General features: G+C 43.9%; 1 protein-coding gene across 3 annotated transcripts in view; it reads left to right on the top strand.

Moving 5' to 3' along the window:
* Window positions 1-3,219: 3,219 nt before the first annotated feature.
* Window positions 3,220-18,635, top strand: part of Nek5 (NIMA related kinase 5) — a 48,275-nt gene continuing 32,859 nt past the window's right edge. For 2 of the 3 annotated variants that reach the window (XM_021219641.2, XM_021219640.1), the window contains exons 1-8: window positions 3,220-3,295; window positions 4,594-4,732; window positions 7,649-7,733; window positions 9,724-9,821; window positions 14,325-14,408; window positions 14,485-14,555; window positions 16,827-16,913; window positions 18,132-18,186. In XM_021219641.2, the coding sequence (XP_021075300.1) occupies window positions 4,616-4,732; window positions 7,649-7,733; window positions 9,724-9,821; window positions 14,325-14,408; window positions 14,485-14,555; window positions 16,827-16,913; window positions 18,132-18,186 (597 nt within the window). In that variant the 5' untranslated portion in view covers window positions 3,220-3,295; window positions 4,594-4,615. Of the gene's footprint in view, window positions 3,296-4,285; window positions 4,374-4,593; window positions 4,733-7,648; window positions 7,734-9,723; window positions 9,822-14,324; window positions 14,409-14,484; window positions 14,556-16,826; window positions 16,914-18,131; window positions 18,187-18,635 lie in introns of those variants that run through there. The other variant, XM_029532019.1, reaches the window with a different exon arrangement.

The following is an 18,635-nucleotide window of genomic DNA, read 5'->3' as shown; positions in this document are numbered from 1 at the left end:
CCGTGTGTGCTGTTTTTCAAGGATGCCCAGTTCAGATAAGCTTCAAGATGATTTCCAGTGATACTTACCAACTCCCAGCTGCCTTTCAATGGTCCTCAGAACATTTACAAAAGGGTCAGAGGTCAGGGAATCAGCCATGGGAGGAGTGGGTGGGCTCCAGAGCTTGCCAGAAGATTGCAGTCCTGGGCTGGAGGCAGGGATCCAGCTGAAGAGATACGACATGTGTCAGAAACTAGAACATGTTATTCAGTAAGGTGGGGCGCCATGCACATACATGCTGGATATTGGATCTCCACATTTAATGCTAGGAAACTTTAAAGAAGGGCGACTCTTTTCCCAAAGAAGAAACAGGTTTAAACAGGTTTCTCCTCACTCCATATGGTTCAGTCATTTACCAGGACCTGCAGAAATGCTGGCTATAAGTGGCTTATAGTTACCCCCCCTCCCTTTTGATCAGCGCTAGGGTTCAAACCCAGGACCTTTTGAATGTCGGGCAGGTTTTGTACCACAGCTACACCTCCGCCCATCTTTTTTATCCTAACATCAAAGGCTGCTGTGTAAATCCGCACCCCACCTGGACATCTCCTTGTACTTAGTCATGTAGTCAGGGTTAGTCTCCCATGGTCCTGAAGTCTGTCTGTCTGTCCTTGCCATTTCTGAGGAGTGCTGGTTAAGTATTTTGTTTTTATCCTCCATTTGGGTGTGTCCAGTGTTCTTCACAAAGGTAAGGTCTGTCCTCCTCATGTCCTGGCAAGGAGTACATGATGTCACCGATGTCACTGCCGTGGCCTGCCTCAGATGCTGCTTGCCCTGAGCAGTAGTAACTCACTACCTCTTAGGCTTCCCCACCATCACAGGTTCTAAATTTCCATGCCCCTGTCAGTTCTCTGCCACTAACTCAGGCCACACTAAAGCTGTGAGGAGTTAAGTCCTACCTCTGTTGGTCAAGGAGTGGAATGTTACACTGAGTCACGGATTTGAAAGCTTTGTTCTTTCCGGATGGTTCCTGTGTCCTTTTGTGAGGTTCTTGCCCCTTTACTAACAAGATGAAGCAGGATCAACCCTATACCTTCTCTGTTCCAGCCCCAGGATCAACCATTTCCCCCACCCCCAAGAGGCCATGGTTCCTCTTACTTGGTTAGAAGCAAGTGTCTGGGTGTTGAGTGTATTTGCCGAGTGTGCTGGTTGTTCAAAGGATATCTGTGCCTTGTCTACCTATCTGTGTTCTGCGCATCCCCATGTGTATGTATTGAGTCAAGCACTGCCTCCTACAAAAGTCACAGAGTAATTCAAGCATCTCTTCTTCCTCTTTTTCTATGTCTGCTTTCCCCGATGGTGAGGAACTTGCGATCACCTGCTTGGTTGTTCAGACCAGTACACATCCAGAGCAGTGTCCAAATCATTCACTCTCGATGCTCTGAGGAACAGGTTAGCATCCAGAGTGCAGAGCTTGTGCGTGGCCTCTGTTGTCGGCATCACCCTTCCTAGGTCAGTCCCTTGAACGTTGGCTCCACGCAATCCCGATGGTGTTTCATACTCAAGAAGACATCTGTCTCCAGTAGTATTTCCAAGACACTCAACTTCTATAGACGCCACCCTCCGAGCCTCTGTCTGCTCTAATCGCCAGATACAGACATCACAACCCATCAGACAAAGCAAACTTGAGGTCATCTGTGTCTCTTACCACTGAGACTCAGTCAGATTACAAACCCTCTGAAAATCAGATGATTTTCTCTTTTAAACCAAACTTTCTTGTGTTTGCTTATTTGGGTGAGATCTGTCAGCCCTGATTGCTTTTTCAAAAGAAAGGGGATTGGGTGTAACACACATCTTTAGTTTCAGCAGGGAGGCAGAGGCAGGCACCTGGACCTCTCTGAGTTCCAGGCCAACCAGGGGTACATACTGAAACCCTGCCTACAAGGGGAAAACAACAACAACCACAACAACAACCACAACAACAACAGCAACACTTCATCTGTTCTAAGAAGTCCGCGGTTGTCCATGTGGTGCCTATTAGATATTTAAGGAATTAGTTTCCAAGATAATTTGATTTTTAAAAATGTATTTCAATCAGTTGTACACTACTAGAAAACAAAACAAATGCTGTGGTCAGGAAATACTAATTTCCAGTTGTATGCTTCTTTCAGAACATGGGGATCAGTAAGAATTTCAAACATTAAGAGGGATTACATTGTTATAAAATTCTGTCCCAGGAAGTAGAATGTAGATAAAGGAGAAAAAAAAGTGTAATGTCCATTTTAGAGAAGTGAGCTTTTTTGGGGGGGCATGGGGGCATGGATAATGGGGGAATATGAAATGGTCACCGGTTCTAGATTCCACTGGATATAGCTATCTTGTGTGAGTATTTACCACCCTGAAAGTTGTAGATTCCCACAGGTAATCTACTGCAATGTGACTGAAATGCTAGGTTGCAGACCCCTGGGCAGCACCTGGGGTTTGTTAGTGGCCCAGGTTCCTTTCTGACATACACCTCTCAGCAGTGCACGAGGGCTGGAGAGATGGCTCTGCAGTTAGGAGTACTGACTGCTTTTCCAGAGGTCCTGAGTTCAATTCCCAGCACCCACGTGGTGGCTCACAACCATCTGTATTGGGATCTGATGCCCTCTTCTGGTGTGTCTGAAGACAGCAACAGTGTACTCATTTATATAAAATAAGTAATTCTTTAAGAAAAAAAAAGACCTTGTATGAGAAACATGCTTCCTCTGGAGAGTATGTTACAGCTGAACACTGCTTAGCATGCCGGGGACCTTAAGAAAATTGCCCCCAACTCCGTGCGCAAAAGGCCACCCAGAAAACGGGTCCGAGGCTTAAAAAAAAAAAAAAAATCTGCTGTTCATAGAATTCTGGAAAATGGCACCCCACCACACTCCCTGGAATTCGAAGGCTGCAACAAGAATCTGACATATCTTCCACCCCGAAGTTTTGGGAAAGTTAGCCCTCAGAGTGATTTCTCCCGTTCCCTACTCTCCACTACAAAACTTTCTCAGACTTTGCCCCGCCTCCTCCAGCACCCCCTGACGGGAAGCTACAGGTTGCCAACTCCCAGACCAATAAAAGTGTGCTTGCCCCGCTCAGACTCACTTATTATATAGCGGAGGAGCGGGAAGACCCGGGGCACCTGGAAATGAGCCCTGGGGTTCTCCTCTGCTCCCGCCCACTACTCCGCCCATTTCCCCCTCCCGGTCCCCCGGGCGGGGATGGCCCTGCTCCTGCGTCTGGAAGGCTTAGCGGTTGGAGACATTACCAAGCTCACCGCTTAAAGCCCGCTGAGCAGGTAAGTGGAGCCCAATGTGTTCATTTTTCCGGAGCCGTCGCGGGCCCCTAGAAGCTGCGGGGAGAGAAATGGGAATCCAGGCAGTAGTAGACAGGGCGGCAGCTAGGAAGCCGGGTTCACTGGGGTGCGTCGGTTTCCATGACAACGCACAAGCTAGCAAAGTTCTGAACGCTGGTCCCCCGCCCACATTCTGGCTTTCTCCTGTGCTGACAATCTAGAAGTACCCGACTTGAAATGATAGGAAAACAACCTGCCCAGTAGACCACCCCAGGTTTTAGAAGTCTGCATTGTGCCTGCGGCAGGAGGGTGACAAACTCAAGGCCTACGTGAACAGCTTAGACCTGTTTCAACAATAGTCTCCCAAAAGGATAAAGCTCAGTGGAAGAATGCTTACCCTGCATGTATGCAGTCCTGGGTTCGCTTCCCAGGATAGCAAAATAAAAAACCTTTATGCCCTAACTGTGGCATAAAAGGGAAACAGAGAAGCAGCCTACAATGGCGTGCATAGTCCGCCTGTAAACTCCTGGAGCCCGTTGCCAGGACAGTCACCTGACCGCGGTTGCTAGAACTCTGGATCTCGCACTGACTGCAGCCCTACAGCCAGTAGACAGGGTGTTTTTCCAGATTGGGGCGCAATTCGTTGGAGAATCTCCAGACCCAATCAAGCCTTGGTTTATATTCCTAGGAAATCCAGTTAATCCAGTTAATCCCTCTTAGATAGATGTGATAGTTTGGTTCTAGAAGCAGGTGATTACAAATTAGGTTTTCCTTTACATAAGTGTATGCAGAGAGTTTTCGGTGATTCCTTGTTGTGTGCGACCAACGACTTTTGAATGGCATAGGTAGTACTTAAGACCCTAACTATATCTTAAATACCATGGTGTAGAACCCCAGACACCAACAGAGTTCCCAGGCTTCCCTGTAGAGGGCACCACGTCCCCACTAAGACCTGAACTGTGCTTGTGTCAGACTTCCTGCTTTTTAGAAAACCACCCACCCGGGACAACCGACATGCCTTTCCTTCAAACACAAGTAATTTTCCATTTCAGAAGCTAGAGAAGAAAGACTTTGTAAGATGGTGAGTTGTCTAAGATCACAGAGCTGAGCTACAATCCAGCGTGACCTTGAAATCCACAGATCTAAACCCCTTTGCGCAGCGTTACCTGTGACCAGAAGGAAGTTCCTTGAGTGTGTCTGAAAAGCTGGGTGGAAAGTTTTAGCAAACAGTTCCTTTGCTTTTCAACCCTCTTCTGCTGGCTAGTTGTCATGTGCAGTAAAGGTTTGTTCTTCATTTTTAGGAAGCTCTGACGCCTTGGCGCCATGGACAACTTTGACCTGATTAAGATCATTGGGGAAGGCACCTTTGGAAAGGTGTACTTGGCTAAAGATAAATCAGAAAGCATTCACTGTGTTATAAAAGAGATCAGTTTGACCAAGGTAAAGTTAAGCTTAGATAATTTTAAGTGATATATCTAGCTTTAAATTCTATCTATCTATCTATCTATCTATCTATCTATCTATCTATCTATTTATTTAATTCATTTTGTGTATATGCGTGTGCCACTTTGTGACTGCAAGCACCTGCAGAGGTCAGACGGCATTGGAAGTCCCTCCAGCCCCCATATTTTTTCTGTTTGTTTATTTATTTATTTTTACTTATTCACTTTAAATCCTGCTCACTGTCCGCTTCCCGGTCGCCTCCTCCCACAGTCCTTCCCTTACCCCCTTCTTCTTCTCCTCTGAGCAGATGTGTGGCCCCTGTAATCTTGCTATAGCCTGAAAGCAAATACCTTTTTTTTCCAGTTGTGCATTTTCAAGTTCACCTGACGCTCTCTTCTTTCACCCCCTTGAAACCCTCCCAGGAACATGTATGGCATTCATTCTCGTGGCCTCCTCTCCTCCCACTGAACAAAGGATTTGTCCGCATGCCCCTTACCTAACTTCATGTTCTCATTTTCTTTCTGTGATGCTTTGATAGCCCAGGGGGCGGCACTATTAGGAGGTGTGGCTTTGTTGGAGTAGGTATGTTACTGTGAGTGTGGGCTTTAATACCCCCATCCTAGCTGCCTGGAAGCCAGTATTGTCCTAGCAGCCTTCAGATGAAGATGCAAAACTCTCAGCTCCTCCTGAACTTCTTAGATGCTGCCATGTTCCCACCTTGATGATAATGGACTGAACTCTGAACCTGTAAGCCAGCCCCAATCAAATATTGTCCTTTATAAGAATTGTCTCTTCACAACAGTAAACCCTAACTAAGACACCCTCCCTCTGCTTTCTCTCTCTCTCTCTCTCTCTCTCTCTCTCTCTCTCTCTCTCTCTCACACACACACACACACACACACACACACACACAGAAGGAGGCTGTTAGGGAGAAAGGAGAAAGGTAATCCAGCACTCTGGAGGATAAAACAAGAGAACCATCAGTTCCTGGCTAGGCCAGCCTGAGTTACACCCTTGAGTTACTAGAGAGGCACACCCCTTCCAGAGAGACAGAGAGGGGAGGGGAGGGAGACAGAAATGGGGTATATGCATAGGCACCAAAGCAATTAAAAAGTACTATTATTGGATGACAAATAGAATAATAAATTGCAAAACTAAAATTAAATTGTAGGGTTGTTTTCTTTTTACATTTACTCATTCACTTGCTGTGTGCATATGCATGCATGTGCGATACACCACATTACTTGCGGGCATCGGTTCTTTCCATCCACCATGTGACACGTGGGGTCCAGGGATTGAACTTAGCTCACTGGATTTGGCGGCAAGTACCTTTACATGCTAAGCCCTCTTACCGGCCCCAAGAAACCAGTTTTGGTTTTTCTTTTGAGGCAGGATTTCCTATTGTAATTCAGAATCCTCCTGCCTCAGACAACTGAACATACAGGCATGTATGGCTTATTTCTTAAAATGAAGACTGAGGAGTTTTGCTTTTGTAGCAAAGGACCATTTCTCCCTCAGCAGTGATTGCTCTTGGAATGTTAGGTTTTAGGAAGAATTTCCTGATGCTGGAGGATAAAGTAAGTCACAGATGCTTAGAGAATGATTAAAAATATAGTTACTACCCGGGCGTGGTGGCGCACACCTTTAATCCCAGCACTTGGGAGGCAGAGGCAGGCGGATTTCTGAGTTCGCGGTCAGCCTGGTCTACAGAGTGAGTTCCAGGACAGCCAGGCTACACAGAGAAACCCTGTCTCGAAAAACCATATATATATATATATATATATATATATATATATATATATATATATTTACTAATTTATTTATAATTTGCATTTACATCTTCTTTTTAAAATATTTATTTTTATTTATTTTATGCATATGAGTACACCACCATTGCTGTCTTTAGACACACTTGAAGAGGGCACCAGACCCCATTTCAGATGGCTGTGAGCCATCATGTGGTGGTTGCTGGGAATTGAACTCAGGACCTCTGGAAGAGCAGTTGGTGCTCTTAACCACTGAGCCATTTCTCTAGCCCTTGTATTTACTTCTTCTTTTTCTTCTTCCTTTTCCTCCTCCTCCTCTTCTTCTTCTTTTGTATTTTTATTAGATATTTTCTTCATTTTCATTTCAAATGTTATCCTCTTTCCTAGTTTTCCTTCCAAAAATCCCCTATTCCCTCCCCCCTCCCCCTGCTCCCCAACCCACCCACTCATGCTTCCTGAACCTGGCATTCCCCTATACTGGGGCTTAGAACCTTCACAGGACCCAGGGTCTCTCCTCCCATTGATGACTGACTAGGCCATCCTCTGCTACATATGCAGCTAGAGATACAAGTCTTACCATGTGTTTTCTTTGATTGGTGGTTTAGTCCCAGGGAGCTCTGGGGGTACTGGTTAGTTCATATTGTTGTTCCTCCTATAGGGCTGCAGACCCCTTCAGTTCCTTGGGTACTTTCTCTAGGTCCTTCACTGGGGACCCTGTGCTCCATCCAATAGATGACTGTGAGCATCCACTTCTGTATTTGCCAGGCACTGGCATAGCCTCACAGGAGGCAGCTATATCAGGGTCCTGTCAGTGGACCTCACTATGTTGCCCAGGATGATCTGTCTCTGGATATCTGGGAATACAGTCATCCATCAAGTGCAACCAGTTTCTAACTTTTAGTATGATAACATTTCCCCAGGGTTATCCATTTTCTTGACTATAATTATCACTGACAAACTGATGGATATGAGGCACTGTGCTCATTCCATGGTGGCCCTGCCTTCAAGAGATAAGTTTTAGAAGTGACATTAAAACCAGTAGCATCTTGGGGGGTTTCAGACAGGAGTGAGCAGGACTCGTGTCTCTGTAAGCAAGTTACCTGTACAAAGCATGCTGTCTCTCAGTGTAACTCTGATGCCCTTCCAGGAAAAAGAGGCTTCAAAGAATGAAGTGATTCTTCTGGCTAGGATGAAGCATCCCTATATCGTAACCTTCTTCAGCTCGTTTCAAGGTTAGATGTCTCTATCACTAAGGCATCCTAATCAACTCAAAATCTTTAGAAAAGCGGTGTCCCCAAGAGTTGTGTATTATTTTATAAGTATGTTCGTTTTCCTTTCTAGTGAAATGGTCTCTGTTTCCCATCAGGTGAGGTTTGTCTTTTGAGATGAGGTCTTCCATGTCCCAGGCTGGCCTCGGGTTACTGTGTTGTTGAATTACACCCTGAGCTCTGAATAATGTTTAACGGTGGTCAGGGAATAATGTACCACACGTCTTTCTGTCCACCGTTCCCATCTTTTTCTTCCTCGTCATTTGCGTTATTGTTGAAGTCCTTTGTCTAGCTGAATTCTCACCCTCAGACTTTCCCAAGCCCCGTGCCTTAAATAGCTCCCCAGGGTACATTTCTGCTAATGTGTGTGGCTCTTTATTAATATACATTATTGTACATTTGTCTAATTTTTTTCTTCAGACAGAAAACTTAGGGGTTGAGAATACAACTCAGTGGTAGAATAATTTGTGTAGCATGTACAAGGTCTCTATCTCTGTCTCTGTCTCTGTCTGTCTGTCTGTCTGTCTGTCTGTCTGTCTCTCTCTCTCTCTCTCTCTCTCTCTCTCTCTCTCACACACACACACACAGAGAGAAACATCAATTTAATGAATTTAGGGACTTTTATATACACGTTAGTCCTCTACATGTGGCAGAGAGTAGATGCTCAATATACAGTTGCTGGATGAGTGGATGAACTGGACCATTTTAGTAGACTGGAGTATATGTTTATTCCATGTAAGATGGAATGTGGAAGGTACATTTTACAATAGATACAGTTATACAGCTAAGACCACTCGAGTATAGATGACCTTTTTGCCCCTGTACATTGCTTGGCAGTTTGTTGGTGCTTAAAGCACAGGCTTAGCCAAGGGCCTCGGAGCCTGGAGGTACCTAACTATGAGAACCTCTAAATACAAGCTCTCCTGGACCCACAACAGCTCATCTCCCGCTGAAAGAATCATGGTCTGATGTTTGTTTCCATCTTCTTGCTAGCTGTTAACTAGGGGCCACTCTCTACCCGGAGAGGTAAAGCTTTGTGCTTAGCCACATGGCCAGGAAATGGAGCTGGAAATCTAGAACCACTTCTCTCTCTGACCTCCAGACTCAGATGGACATAAATCATGTGATCAGGTCAGGCCCTCCCAGATAACCCTTTTGGTTTACTCAAAATTAACTGTCTAGTATGAAGGATGAGAGTTTTTATGAATTTGAAGCAGAGTAAGAAAAATAAGGTGACTTTAGTGATGTTTTCCTATGGCAAAATGAATTCCATCAGTAAACATTAACTCTTAGGTGCTAAGCATGGTCTAAACCAGGAGCTCTAGATGTCAAACACAGTAAACAAAAGTCTCCGCACTGTTAAGCTTCTTTTCTGTGACTGCAGAAACAAATGCTACTTATTTAATGGCTTCAGACCATCTCTCTCTGTGCTCAACTCTCTCTTCCCATTAAGGATTCCACCCCCTTGGGATGGTGCCATCTACACTGAGCTTGGATCTTCTCTCTTTAATTAATCCAGATCAGAAACTCTCACAGAAGGTTTGTCTCCCAAGCAATTCTAGATCCTGTCAGACTGACAACTGACATTAACTTTCTGGGCTACATAGAAATATAGCCTTTTATTAAAGTTTAACGAGGCAAAACGAGCTAAAAGGAAATGTAAGGGTACTGTGGGATGGAAACCCAGTCCATCTTAGTGGTCCTGTGAAATGAGAAATCAGTCTATCTTAGTGGTACTGTGGGATGAGAACCCAGTCCATTTTAGTGGTACTGTGGGATGAGAACCGAGTTCATCTTAGTGGTACTGTGGGATGTGAACCCAGTCTATCGTAGGGCCATCCCCACTATTGTGCACTGCGTTTTTCTGTTGTGGTCTTCACATCTAGGTTTTGAAAGGCGAATGATTGATGATATCTAAAAGCTCCCAGCAGCCACTGATGTTGTTTTCTTGCAGAGAACAGCAGGCTGTTTATCGTCATGGAATACTGTGACGGAGGGGATCTCATGCAAAGGATCCAGAGGCAGCAGGGAGTGTTGTTCAGTGAGGACCAGGTAACTCTCCTTCTAATGTTCGTGGGGTATTAAATTTACAACGTGCTACGTACTAGGCTATGCAAAGCATGTTTCTGGTAGAAAAATAAGAATCATAGAATTGTGAATATTTTTTTGGCGGTTGAATTGAAATAGAGTCTATTTTTGAGAATATGTTTTCTCGAGAAAGCATCTCTTGCCTTTGTATCTCATGTAGGAGGAACTTCATTTCCAAAAGAAGCATGAGGCTGGGGCTGGGGAGACGGCTCGGGGTGTCAAGAGTACCCATTATTCTTGTTATTCTGCCAGAAGACCTAGGTTGGGTTCCAGCACATACGTGGTGTGGCTCACTACCATCTATAACTTTAGTTTTAGGTAGCCCAGTGCCCTCTTCTGACTTTCACAGACACCAGGTGTGCGCATGTTTACAGACAGACAGACAAAACATTCACATATGTAAAATAAAAAAATATATATATAATAAAAATAATTAACTATCAGATGGGGCTGGAAAGATGGCTCAGTGGGTAGAGGCACTTGCTATCAAGGCTGACGACCTAGTTCAGTTCCCAGAACCCATATGGTAGAGGGAAGAACCAGCTCCTGCAAGCTGTCCTCTGACTGCCACACTCACCTCGGCACGTGTGCAAGACTCTTCTCACGTCTAACTAATAATGTAGCTTTAAAATGTTTCACATTTGGGCTAGGGAGCTGACTCCGCTGTTAAAGGTTAGGCTCACAACCAAAAAATATGTATGCAAAGGACCTGTAAGGTAAAACAAACAAACAAACAAACAAACAAAAAACCACGAGACAAAGACCCTCCCACGCATAACATTAAGTTAGTTTTGTGTTGTCCATGGGACCCGCCCTTAAGAGTGGTTTGTTTCCCCAGTGAGACCCCATTAGAGAAAATTAATTTTTCATTTACAAGTGGTTATCAACTGGAGACAGCTTCTGGGTCAGGGATGGAGGCTTCTGTCCACTTCCCCTCTCAATACTGGGATCCCATCTAGTTTAGACCTGTACAGGTCCTGTGTCTCGCACAGTCTCTGTGAGTTCATCTGTGCACTGGTCCTGCTGTGTTGAAGTATTTTTATGGTGGGTTTCTGCCCCACTCTATCCTGTTCGGCTTCCGAATAAAAGACACAGAAACCTGGTGTTTTATTTACAAGGCGCTGGCACTGTGCTGGGCAGGTTCTGAGCTATTCTAACCTACATCCCGACCACAGTTGCTTACAGTTTGACTCCTGCCTATACTTGCTCTGTTCTGTGTGTATCCACAGGGCGAGCTTCTCTTGGCCACATGCTCATGGTCCATCCTGCCTCATGGTGATGCTCTTCTTCAACCTCCTCTCTTCTTCCCTACCTGAGACTCTCCACTCCGTCTCAAGTCCTGCCTTCCTCTCTCTCCTGCCCAGTCACAGGCTCCAGCCTTTTGTTACCCAATCAGAGATTATTATGGAGCATTCTGTCCAGCACATCAATCAACACAATGTCCTTATCCAGACTGCAACCTGATCTCGGGGCACAGAGCCCGGCATCTGATACGCAGTGCACACGGTGCACAGAACCTTCGCTTAGGATTCGGTAGAGGCACCCTGTTTAGGATGGAGGGTTTGAAAGTCTCTTCCTCTCTGTGCACTGTCTGGCTGTGGAAATCTCTGTGGAAATCTCTGTGGAAATCATCTCTGTATTTATTCCCTTCTGCTGCGGAGGGGAGCTTCTGCAATGGTGGCCGAGGAAGAAACTGATCTTCGAGTACAGCAGAATGTCACTGAGAGTCATTTCATTACTCGATTCCTTTAGCAGCACAGTAGTATTTGGGTTTTCTCCTACATCCCTGGCCTATCCATTCGAGGTACTTGGTCATCCAAGCAGCACTGAAGATGGCTTCCATCGCACGGAGTGGGCCTTAAATCAGATATTGGTTGGTTACTCCCAGAAGCTTTGTGCCACTATTTGTACAGCATCTTTTGCAGTTGGGTCACCCTTGTAGATAGAAGGGTGATAGGACCAACTCAAGTTTTCCATGTACAACGCGTTTGTATAGGTGTTGAGTTCTGCAATAGGGCCTTGCAATCAGTTTACAGAGAGCAACCAATAGCCTTGGCAATAGCCTGGGTTGTTTGGGGGTTTCCATGGTGCACCTTTGGCAAACAACTCAGATGCGCTAGAAGCTTCATTTGATGAGAGAAATCTCATTGAGGTTCTTTCCCCTATTGTTCTATGGCTCCATTTACATTGCTTTCATATATGTATATATTTTAGGAAGCTACTTCTGTATTAGGATTCCACATATCCCCCGCAATGGGCCTTCATTTTAGCTGTCCTCCTCTCTAGTCTATCCCTTCCCCTCTTACCTCCCCCTCCCCACTTTATCTTCCCATTGCAGCACACACACCCCCAACCATCCATAACTATCTATTGCATTTCCCCTTCTAGGGAGATGTATCCCTCCCTCCCAGTCCCTAACTCTGCCTAGCCTATGTGGTTATGAGGACTGGGGATGACTTATCAATGACTTAACAGTTGACAACCACACATAAGTAAACATGCTAGGAGCCATCTCAGAAAGCTAAAAGCATACAAGTGACGTTCTGGAGATGGCACATCACCGTACTGCATGGCTGCAGTGGATAATTCTGAATGGGAAGGCTTTCAGCAGTCTTGTCTCAGGATTGATTTTCGCAGCTGATATACCTTTCCTGTCATTATTAAATTAGTAACAACAATTCCTGGGCATTTTCTGCATATCAACAAATTCATTTTGTAGCAGTGCTATGTAGACAAATAGATTTCTTAATTCTTAATAATGATTCTATAAAAATTCCCATAAAAGGGCTGCAATGAGGGCTCTCTAATCCTTCATGCGTCATGAGTTAATTGCAATAAGATAGAAAGCAGGCATGCAACAGATTTACAATTAAGAAAAACATTCCTTTAGGCTGCAAAACTACTATCGGATAACTAAAAGCTATAACTGGGAATGAATGGTTTATTGTAGGTACAAGTGCAGAATATAAATATTGGCTGGATTTATCCATACAAAACTTTAATACTAATGAGACACTAGGCAGATGATACGCCTCTTGACAGAAACGTGCTAACTTAGAATTATAGTTTTAAGCTTTTATTGAACTGGTGGAGCTAGTGGCAGATAATGTTTAGATAGATAACTAGTCTTAGTGGAAATGCATGTAAACATCTTGTAAGCAAAGAGAAACAAAGTAAACATGTTACTTCTTATTCAGTTTATGATTTGAATTTATGTTTGAAATTGTTGTGAACCTTTGAAGAAGAAAAATGGATGCTTGGAATACCATTTGATCTATTCTCCTAAAACAGTACAAAAACTCGGACCAGTGACAATAAGGGAAGAAGGAGAAGAAAAGCAGAGTAGAAGCAAATTAGAGGCAGACGTGACGGCAGACATAGCAGAATATAAGTGAGGCTGGCTTCTTCTTACTGACAAGGCCAGGGCTTTTTTCTTATAGATGTGGGTTTCTTTCATTTAGCCTTTTCTTTCTCTATGCAATAAAGGCTGAAGCTTATTTTTTCATCCAGAATGAGTGAGTTCTTTCTGTCCTGGTGCCTGGGCTTTTGCCCCATCCACCAAATATGTATATATGCATATGTAAGTATAAGTGTGTGTGTGTGTGTGTGTGTGTGTGTGTGTGTGTGTAAGTATGTAAGTTGATGAGACAGATTGCTAGGCCCAACAAAAAGGTGAATGTGTGTATGAAGGTATGTATGAATGTGTAATTCATAATTGAGTAATGAGTGTGTGTAAGCATAATTGCTTGTGTTAAAGTTCTTTCTTTTGGGGGGCATGGCTTTCTTTTCCCGGTTCATTGAAAGTTGCTGCAAGCTTCCCTATTGCCTGGCCAGCAATCTGTCTCTGTCCTGGATACCTGTATCCGTTTAAAGAAAAGCCCAGAGCTGCCAGTGTGAAGAGGGGCCACAGGGACAGTGATAAGGAGTGTGCTTGTACTAGGAAATCCCATGAAGAACAAAACAAAAACAAAAACAAAACAAAAAACAGATCAACCAACTAACAAACAAAGCCACGACTGGGCATGCTGGTAGAGGCAGGCAGGTTTCTGTGAGTTAGAGGCCAACATGTAATTCCAAGCCATTCAGGACTGCAAAATAAAACCCTATCGAAAGAGAGAGAGAGAGAGAGAGAGAGAGAGAGAGAGAGAGAGAGAGAGAGAGAGAGAGAGAGAGAGAGAGAGAGAGAGAGAGACTCCTATCTTTTACTGGAGAAAATATTAATATTAAAAATATTAATATATAAATATTTCACTTTGATAACCATTATGTCTGAAGCACCTTTCTGGGACATAAATGGGATATAAAATGGGATACAATATGCATATTACATTCTGGGGTATAAAGTGGAAATAATGTGTTATAGCCACTAGCTCCACTTCTATCATTATTCCTCTTTTGTGTGTGTCATCATAAAGCTTTTGTGTGTTGGTGACCAGCGGACTGTATTCCTTCTGTCCCCCTCTGCAGATCCTGAGTTGGTTTGTACAGATTTCTCTAGGACTGAAGCATATTCACGACAGGAAGATTTTACACAGGGACATAAAATCTCAGGTAAGAGCTCATACAGATGACCTCAGACACAGTCAATCTTATTCTTTTTTTAAATACATTTTTTCTTCACTCTTAGAATATTTTTCTTAGCAAGAATGGAATGGTTGCAAAGCTTGGGGACTTTGGAACAGCAAGATCACTGAATAAGTGAGTACTTGTAAATTTTCAGTTTTCCTTCTCCTCGAAATCGACCAAGTGTTTGTTTTGAGGCATCATGAATTAACAGTAAAAGTTTCATTATCTCCACAATTTCAGGTGACTATGAATGCATTAAATCATTTGACTGTCTGCAGTTCCAATTCTGGAGGTTTGGGTTTGAGAAATAAATTGGGGCGTTAAGAGTACTTGCTCCTCTTGCAGAGAACTTGAGTTTCGTTCCCAGCACCCACTTCTGGGATCTCACCACCTCCTGTAACCCCAGCTTCAGGGTGTGGTAACCCTCTCACACATGCACATATGTGTGCTCACACATGCACACATGTGCACACACATGTACATGCATGTACACACAGATTCACAAATATGCACACATGCATAGAAATGATGAAAGTATTATCAAGATAAATTGTGACTAACCAAATGGTGGGGATGTTCTAAAGCCTAGCAAAACCACATTCCTAAATATATTAGACTGTACAAAAAAAAAATCCCACTTGGTTTTATGGACCTTTAGTGTGACAAGGAAATATTTTGCTATGTGACTTAAGCAGAGTGGAATTCTGAATTACAGAAACTGCAGGATGACAGCCACACAAAACCTATGTGTGGAAACAGGTTGTGGGGGGCAGGATGTATCTAGTTTAGCAATAGGTTTTTGGGATACTCAGACTCTGGGTGACTTAATTTTTTTATTCATCCAAATTTTTTTCCTTGATGGTGCTGGGGTCTAATTCTCTGGCCTTTCACACGATACACAAGTGCTCTACCACTGAACTACCCCCCCAACCTAATTTGTTTTTGTATTTTCCAAATTTTAAGACATAGAACTGCTTTACACTCATAGCTAGAAAAACAGAAATCTTGTTATATCTTAGAGATTTACAAATAACAATTATGTTCCCTGTGGAATCTTTAAGTCATAATATAATGTAATTATTACTACTACTGCTATTATTTTTGTTGGTATTCTTATTACTTCTTTCCTGTGCTATGGCTCAGGACAATCACTCTACCACTCATTCACATACCTAGCTATAGGATGTGTTTACGTTAAAAAAAATATAGACATATTTGTGTATTTGTCTTAGGGTTTTACTTCTGTGAAGAGACATCATGACCCAGGCAACTCTTACAGGGACAACATTTAATTGGGGCTGGCTTACTGGTTCAGAGGTTCAGTCCATTATCATCAAGGCAGGAACATGGCAGTGTCCAGGCAGGCATGGTGCAGGAGGAGCTGAGAGTTCTACATCTTCATCTGAAGGCTGCTAGCAGAAGACTGGCTTCCAGGCAGCTAGGGTGAGGGTTTTAAGAAGCCTACACCCACAGGGACCTACTGCACCAAGGCCATACCTTCTTCTACAGGGCCACACCCTCTAATAGTGCTGTTCCCTGGGCCAAGCCTATACAAACCACAACAATATATGTGTACAGATTTTAATATATTTTAATAGATTCATTTATTTTATCTGTATGAGTATTTTGCTTGCATGCCTGTATGTATGTATGCTATATGCATATCTGGTGCCTGTGGAAGTCAGAATAGGGCATTGGATCCTCTGGGACTGGAGTTAGAGATGATTGTAAGCCATGATGTTGAGTGCTGAGACCTGAACCTAAGTCCTCTGTGAGAACAAGGGCTTTTAACCACCTTTTTAGTCTGCGTATATTTGTGCGATATATTTGGGGTCTAATGTAAACCAAGTTATGCTTTAACTTGTAATGTAGCTGAGGCCGGCCTCGATCTTCTTATCCTTATGCCTTTACTTCCATAGTATTAGAAGCATCAATTCATGGGCTACCATCTGTGGCTTTCTTGCTCTGTCTGTCTGTCTGTCTGTGTATGTATGTATGTGTCTTTGTCTCTCTCTTCCTATATGTACATGTGTGTGTTTACATATGTGTGTATATATACATTTTAGGGGTTGCTTTTGTATTGTTTTTGAGACAAGGACCTCTCTATATATCCCTGACTGTTCTGGAACTAACTCACTATATAGAGAGATCCGGCTTTCGGCTCACAGAGTTCTGCCTGCTTCTGCCTCCCAAGTGTTGGGATTAAAGGCACGCATTATTAGACAAGATTAGGGGTTGAATTGTAAGGGTAAAAACTTATTGTCTTTGCTAGTCTGTGGTTCATATGAAACGTCTTACTTTCTTCTAATATGTGTGTGAATGCAATTTTGTTATTCATGTTTACAATTTTCCTTGCCTTTCTCAGTAATTAAATATGCTTTTTTATTTGTTCTAATTTCCTAGCTCCATGGAACTCGCTCAAACATGTGCTGGGACACCTTACTACCTGTCCCCAGAGATCTGTCAGAACAGACCCTACAACAATAAAACGTGAGCTGCTCTTGGTTGGAGAATATCGGTCAAATCTGGTGGATGACACTGAACTGTAGAGACTGATGTTCTAATCTCTTTTCCCCTGGTCCTGGTGCCTTTTCTTTTTCTTCTTGTGAATTCCAGCAACAAACTGTGACTAATAATATTCCCTGAAGCCTTTGGACTTAAGACAAAGCAATTTCTCTTTATTTAAAGATATTAAAAAAAAAAAGAAAGAAAAGAAAAAGACAAAGAGTAGCATTATTAGGGCTGGAGAGATGGCTAAGTGGTTAGAGCTCAGACCACTCTTGCAGAGGACCCAAGTTCAATTTACAGCCATGTGTCTGGTGGCTCACAACCACCTGCAGCTCCAGCTCCAGGGGATCTGACACCACTAGCCTCCATGGGTGCTTGCACTCACTTGTACATACATACACAGACACACAGAGACACACAACTAAGATTGTGTCCCCTAGGAGTGTCAGAAGGTACACCCACCCAAGTGTCACGAACATGACTGCCCAAACCTGACACAAGCAGACATAGTAATGTGGTCGGGGGTGGGGCTGGGGAGGGGGAAAGCTTCTGAGGGTTCAGCTCTCTACACAAAAAACTACAGGCAATGGAGGAAGGCTGGGAGTGGGAGAGATGATCTTCTGTTGAGAGCGAACCAAGCCCATCGGGAATATGTGTGCCTTGACCTGAGCTGCCAGCCATGCCAAAGACCCTGGAGCCGTAGCTCTCAACCTTCCTAATACTGCATCCCCTCACACTACAGCTCCTCATGTCATGAGGACCCCCAACTGTAAAATCATTTTCATTGCACTTCATAAGCGTAATCTTGCTACTGTTATATAAATCATAATGCAAATATTTATGGAGATGACGGTTTGTCAGAGGATTGTGGTCCACGGGTTGAGAGCCCCTGCTGCAGAGCCCTAAGCCCATGGAAGGATGCCAAGGCCTTCCGCTGGGGTGAGCTTCAGAGGCACGGCAAAGCCTTCCCTGGGGACAGAGTGCAAATGTAGACATTGTGTGCTGAGTATGTCCACCATTGCTTCCTTCCCTCTGGATGTCTTCAGCCTGTCTTCTGGCCTTAGAATTGATAATGTATTTGAAAGCACCTGTAAACCAATGTTCCGACCCATACCCACACACAGCTATACAAGAAGTAAAGAGTTCTACCGACAGTCGCCACCATTTTCTGGCCATGTAAAAGAGCTTTCTCTTTTCCAGGGACATCTGGTCTCTTGGCTGTGTCTTATATGAGCTCTGCACACTCAAGCATCCTGTGAGTATGTTCGTCTTCATGTGAATCCTGGATTGCTAAGCGCATATATGTGAGATTAACTTCTAGGAGAAAAAGGTTAATGTTCGACTTGATTAGGCTGTTTCAAAATGACATCTGTATGTGTGAGAGAGAAACAGACAGAGGCAGAGAGACAGAGACGGATCTATAGCAGCGTGTGTCTATAGTCCCATCAATTCAGGGATTCAAGATGAATATGAACAGCAGAGAGGGAACTCATTTTTTATTTAAATGTTAAAACTAAACTCGGGAGATGGTAGTGGGACTGAGTTTACAGTCTGCATAGCAAGATGATGACTCTTTGTCTGTCTATCTGCCAGCCAGCCCGCCAGCCAGCCAGCCAGCCAGCCTGCATGCCTGCCTGCCTGCCTGCCTGCTTGCCTGCCTGCCTGCCTGTCCGTCTGCCTGCCTGCCTGCCTGCCTGCCTGCCT

This window comes from Mus pahari, chromosome 19, assembly GCF_900095145.1.
Source record: "Mus pahari chromosome 19, PAHARI_EIJ_v1.1, whole genome shotgun sequence".
NCBI classification, from domain to species: domain Eukaryota; kingdom Metazoa; phylum Chordata; class Mammalia; order Rodentia; family Muridae; genus Mus; species Mus pahari.
Note: the sequence above shows the minus strand (reverse complement) of the source record. Positions and strands in the feature narration are given on the sequence as shown.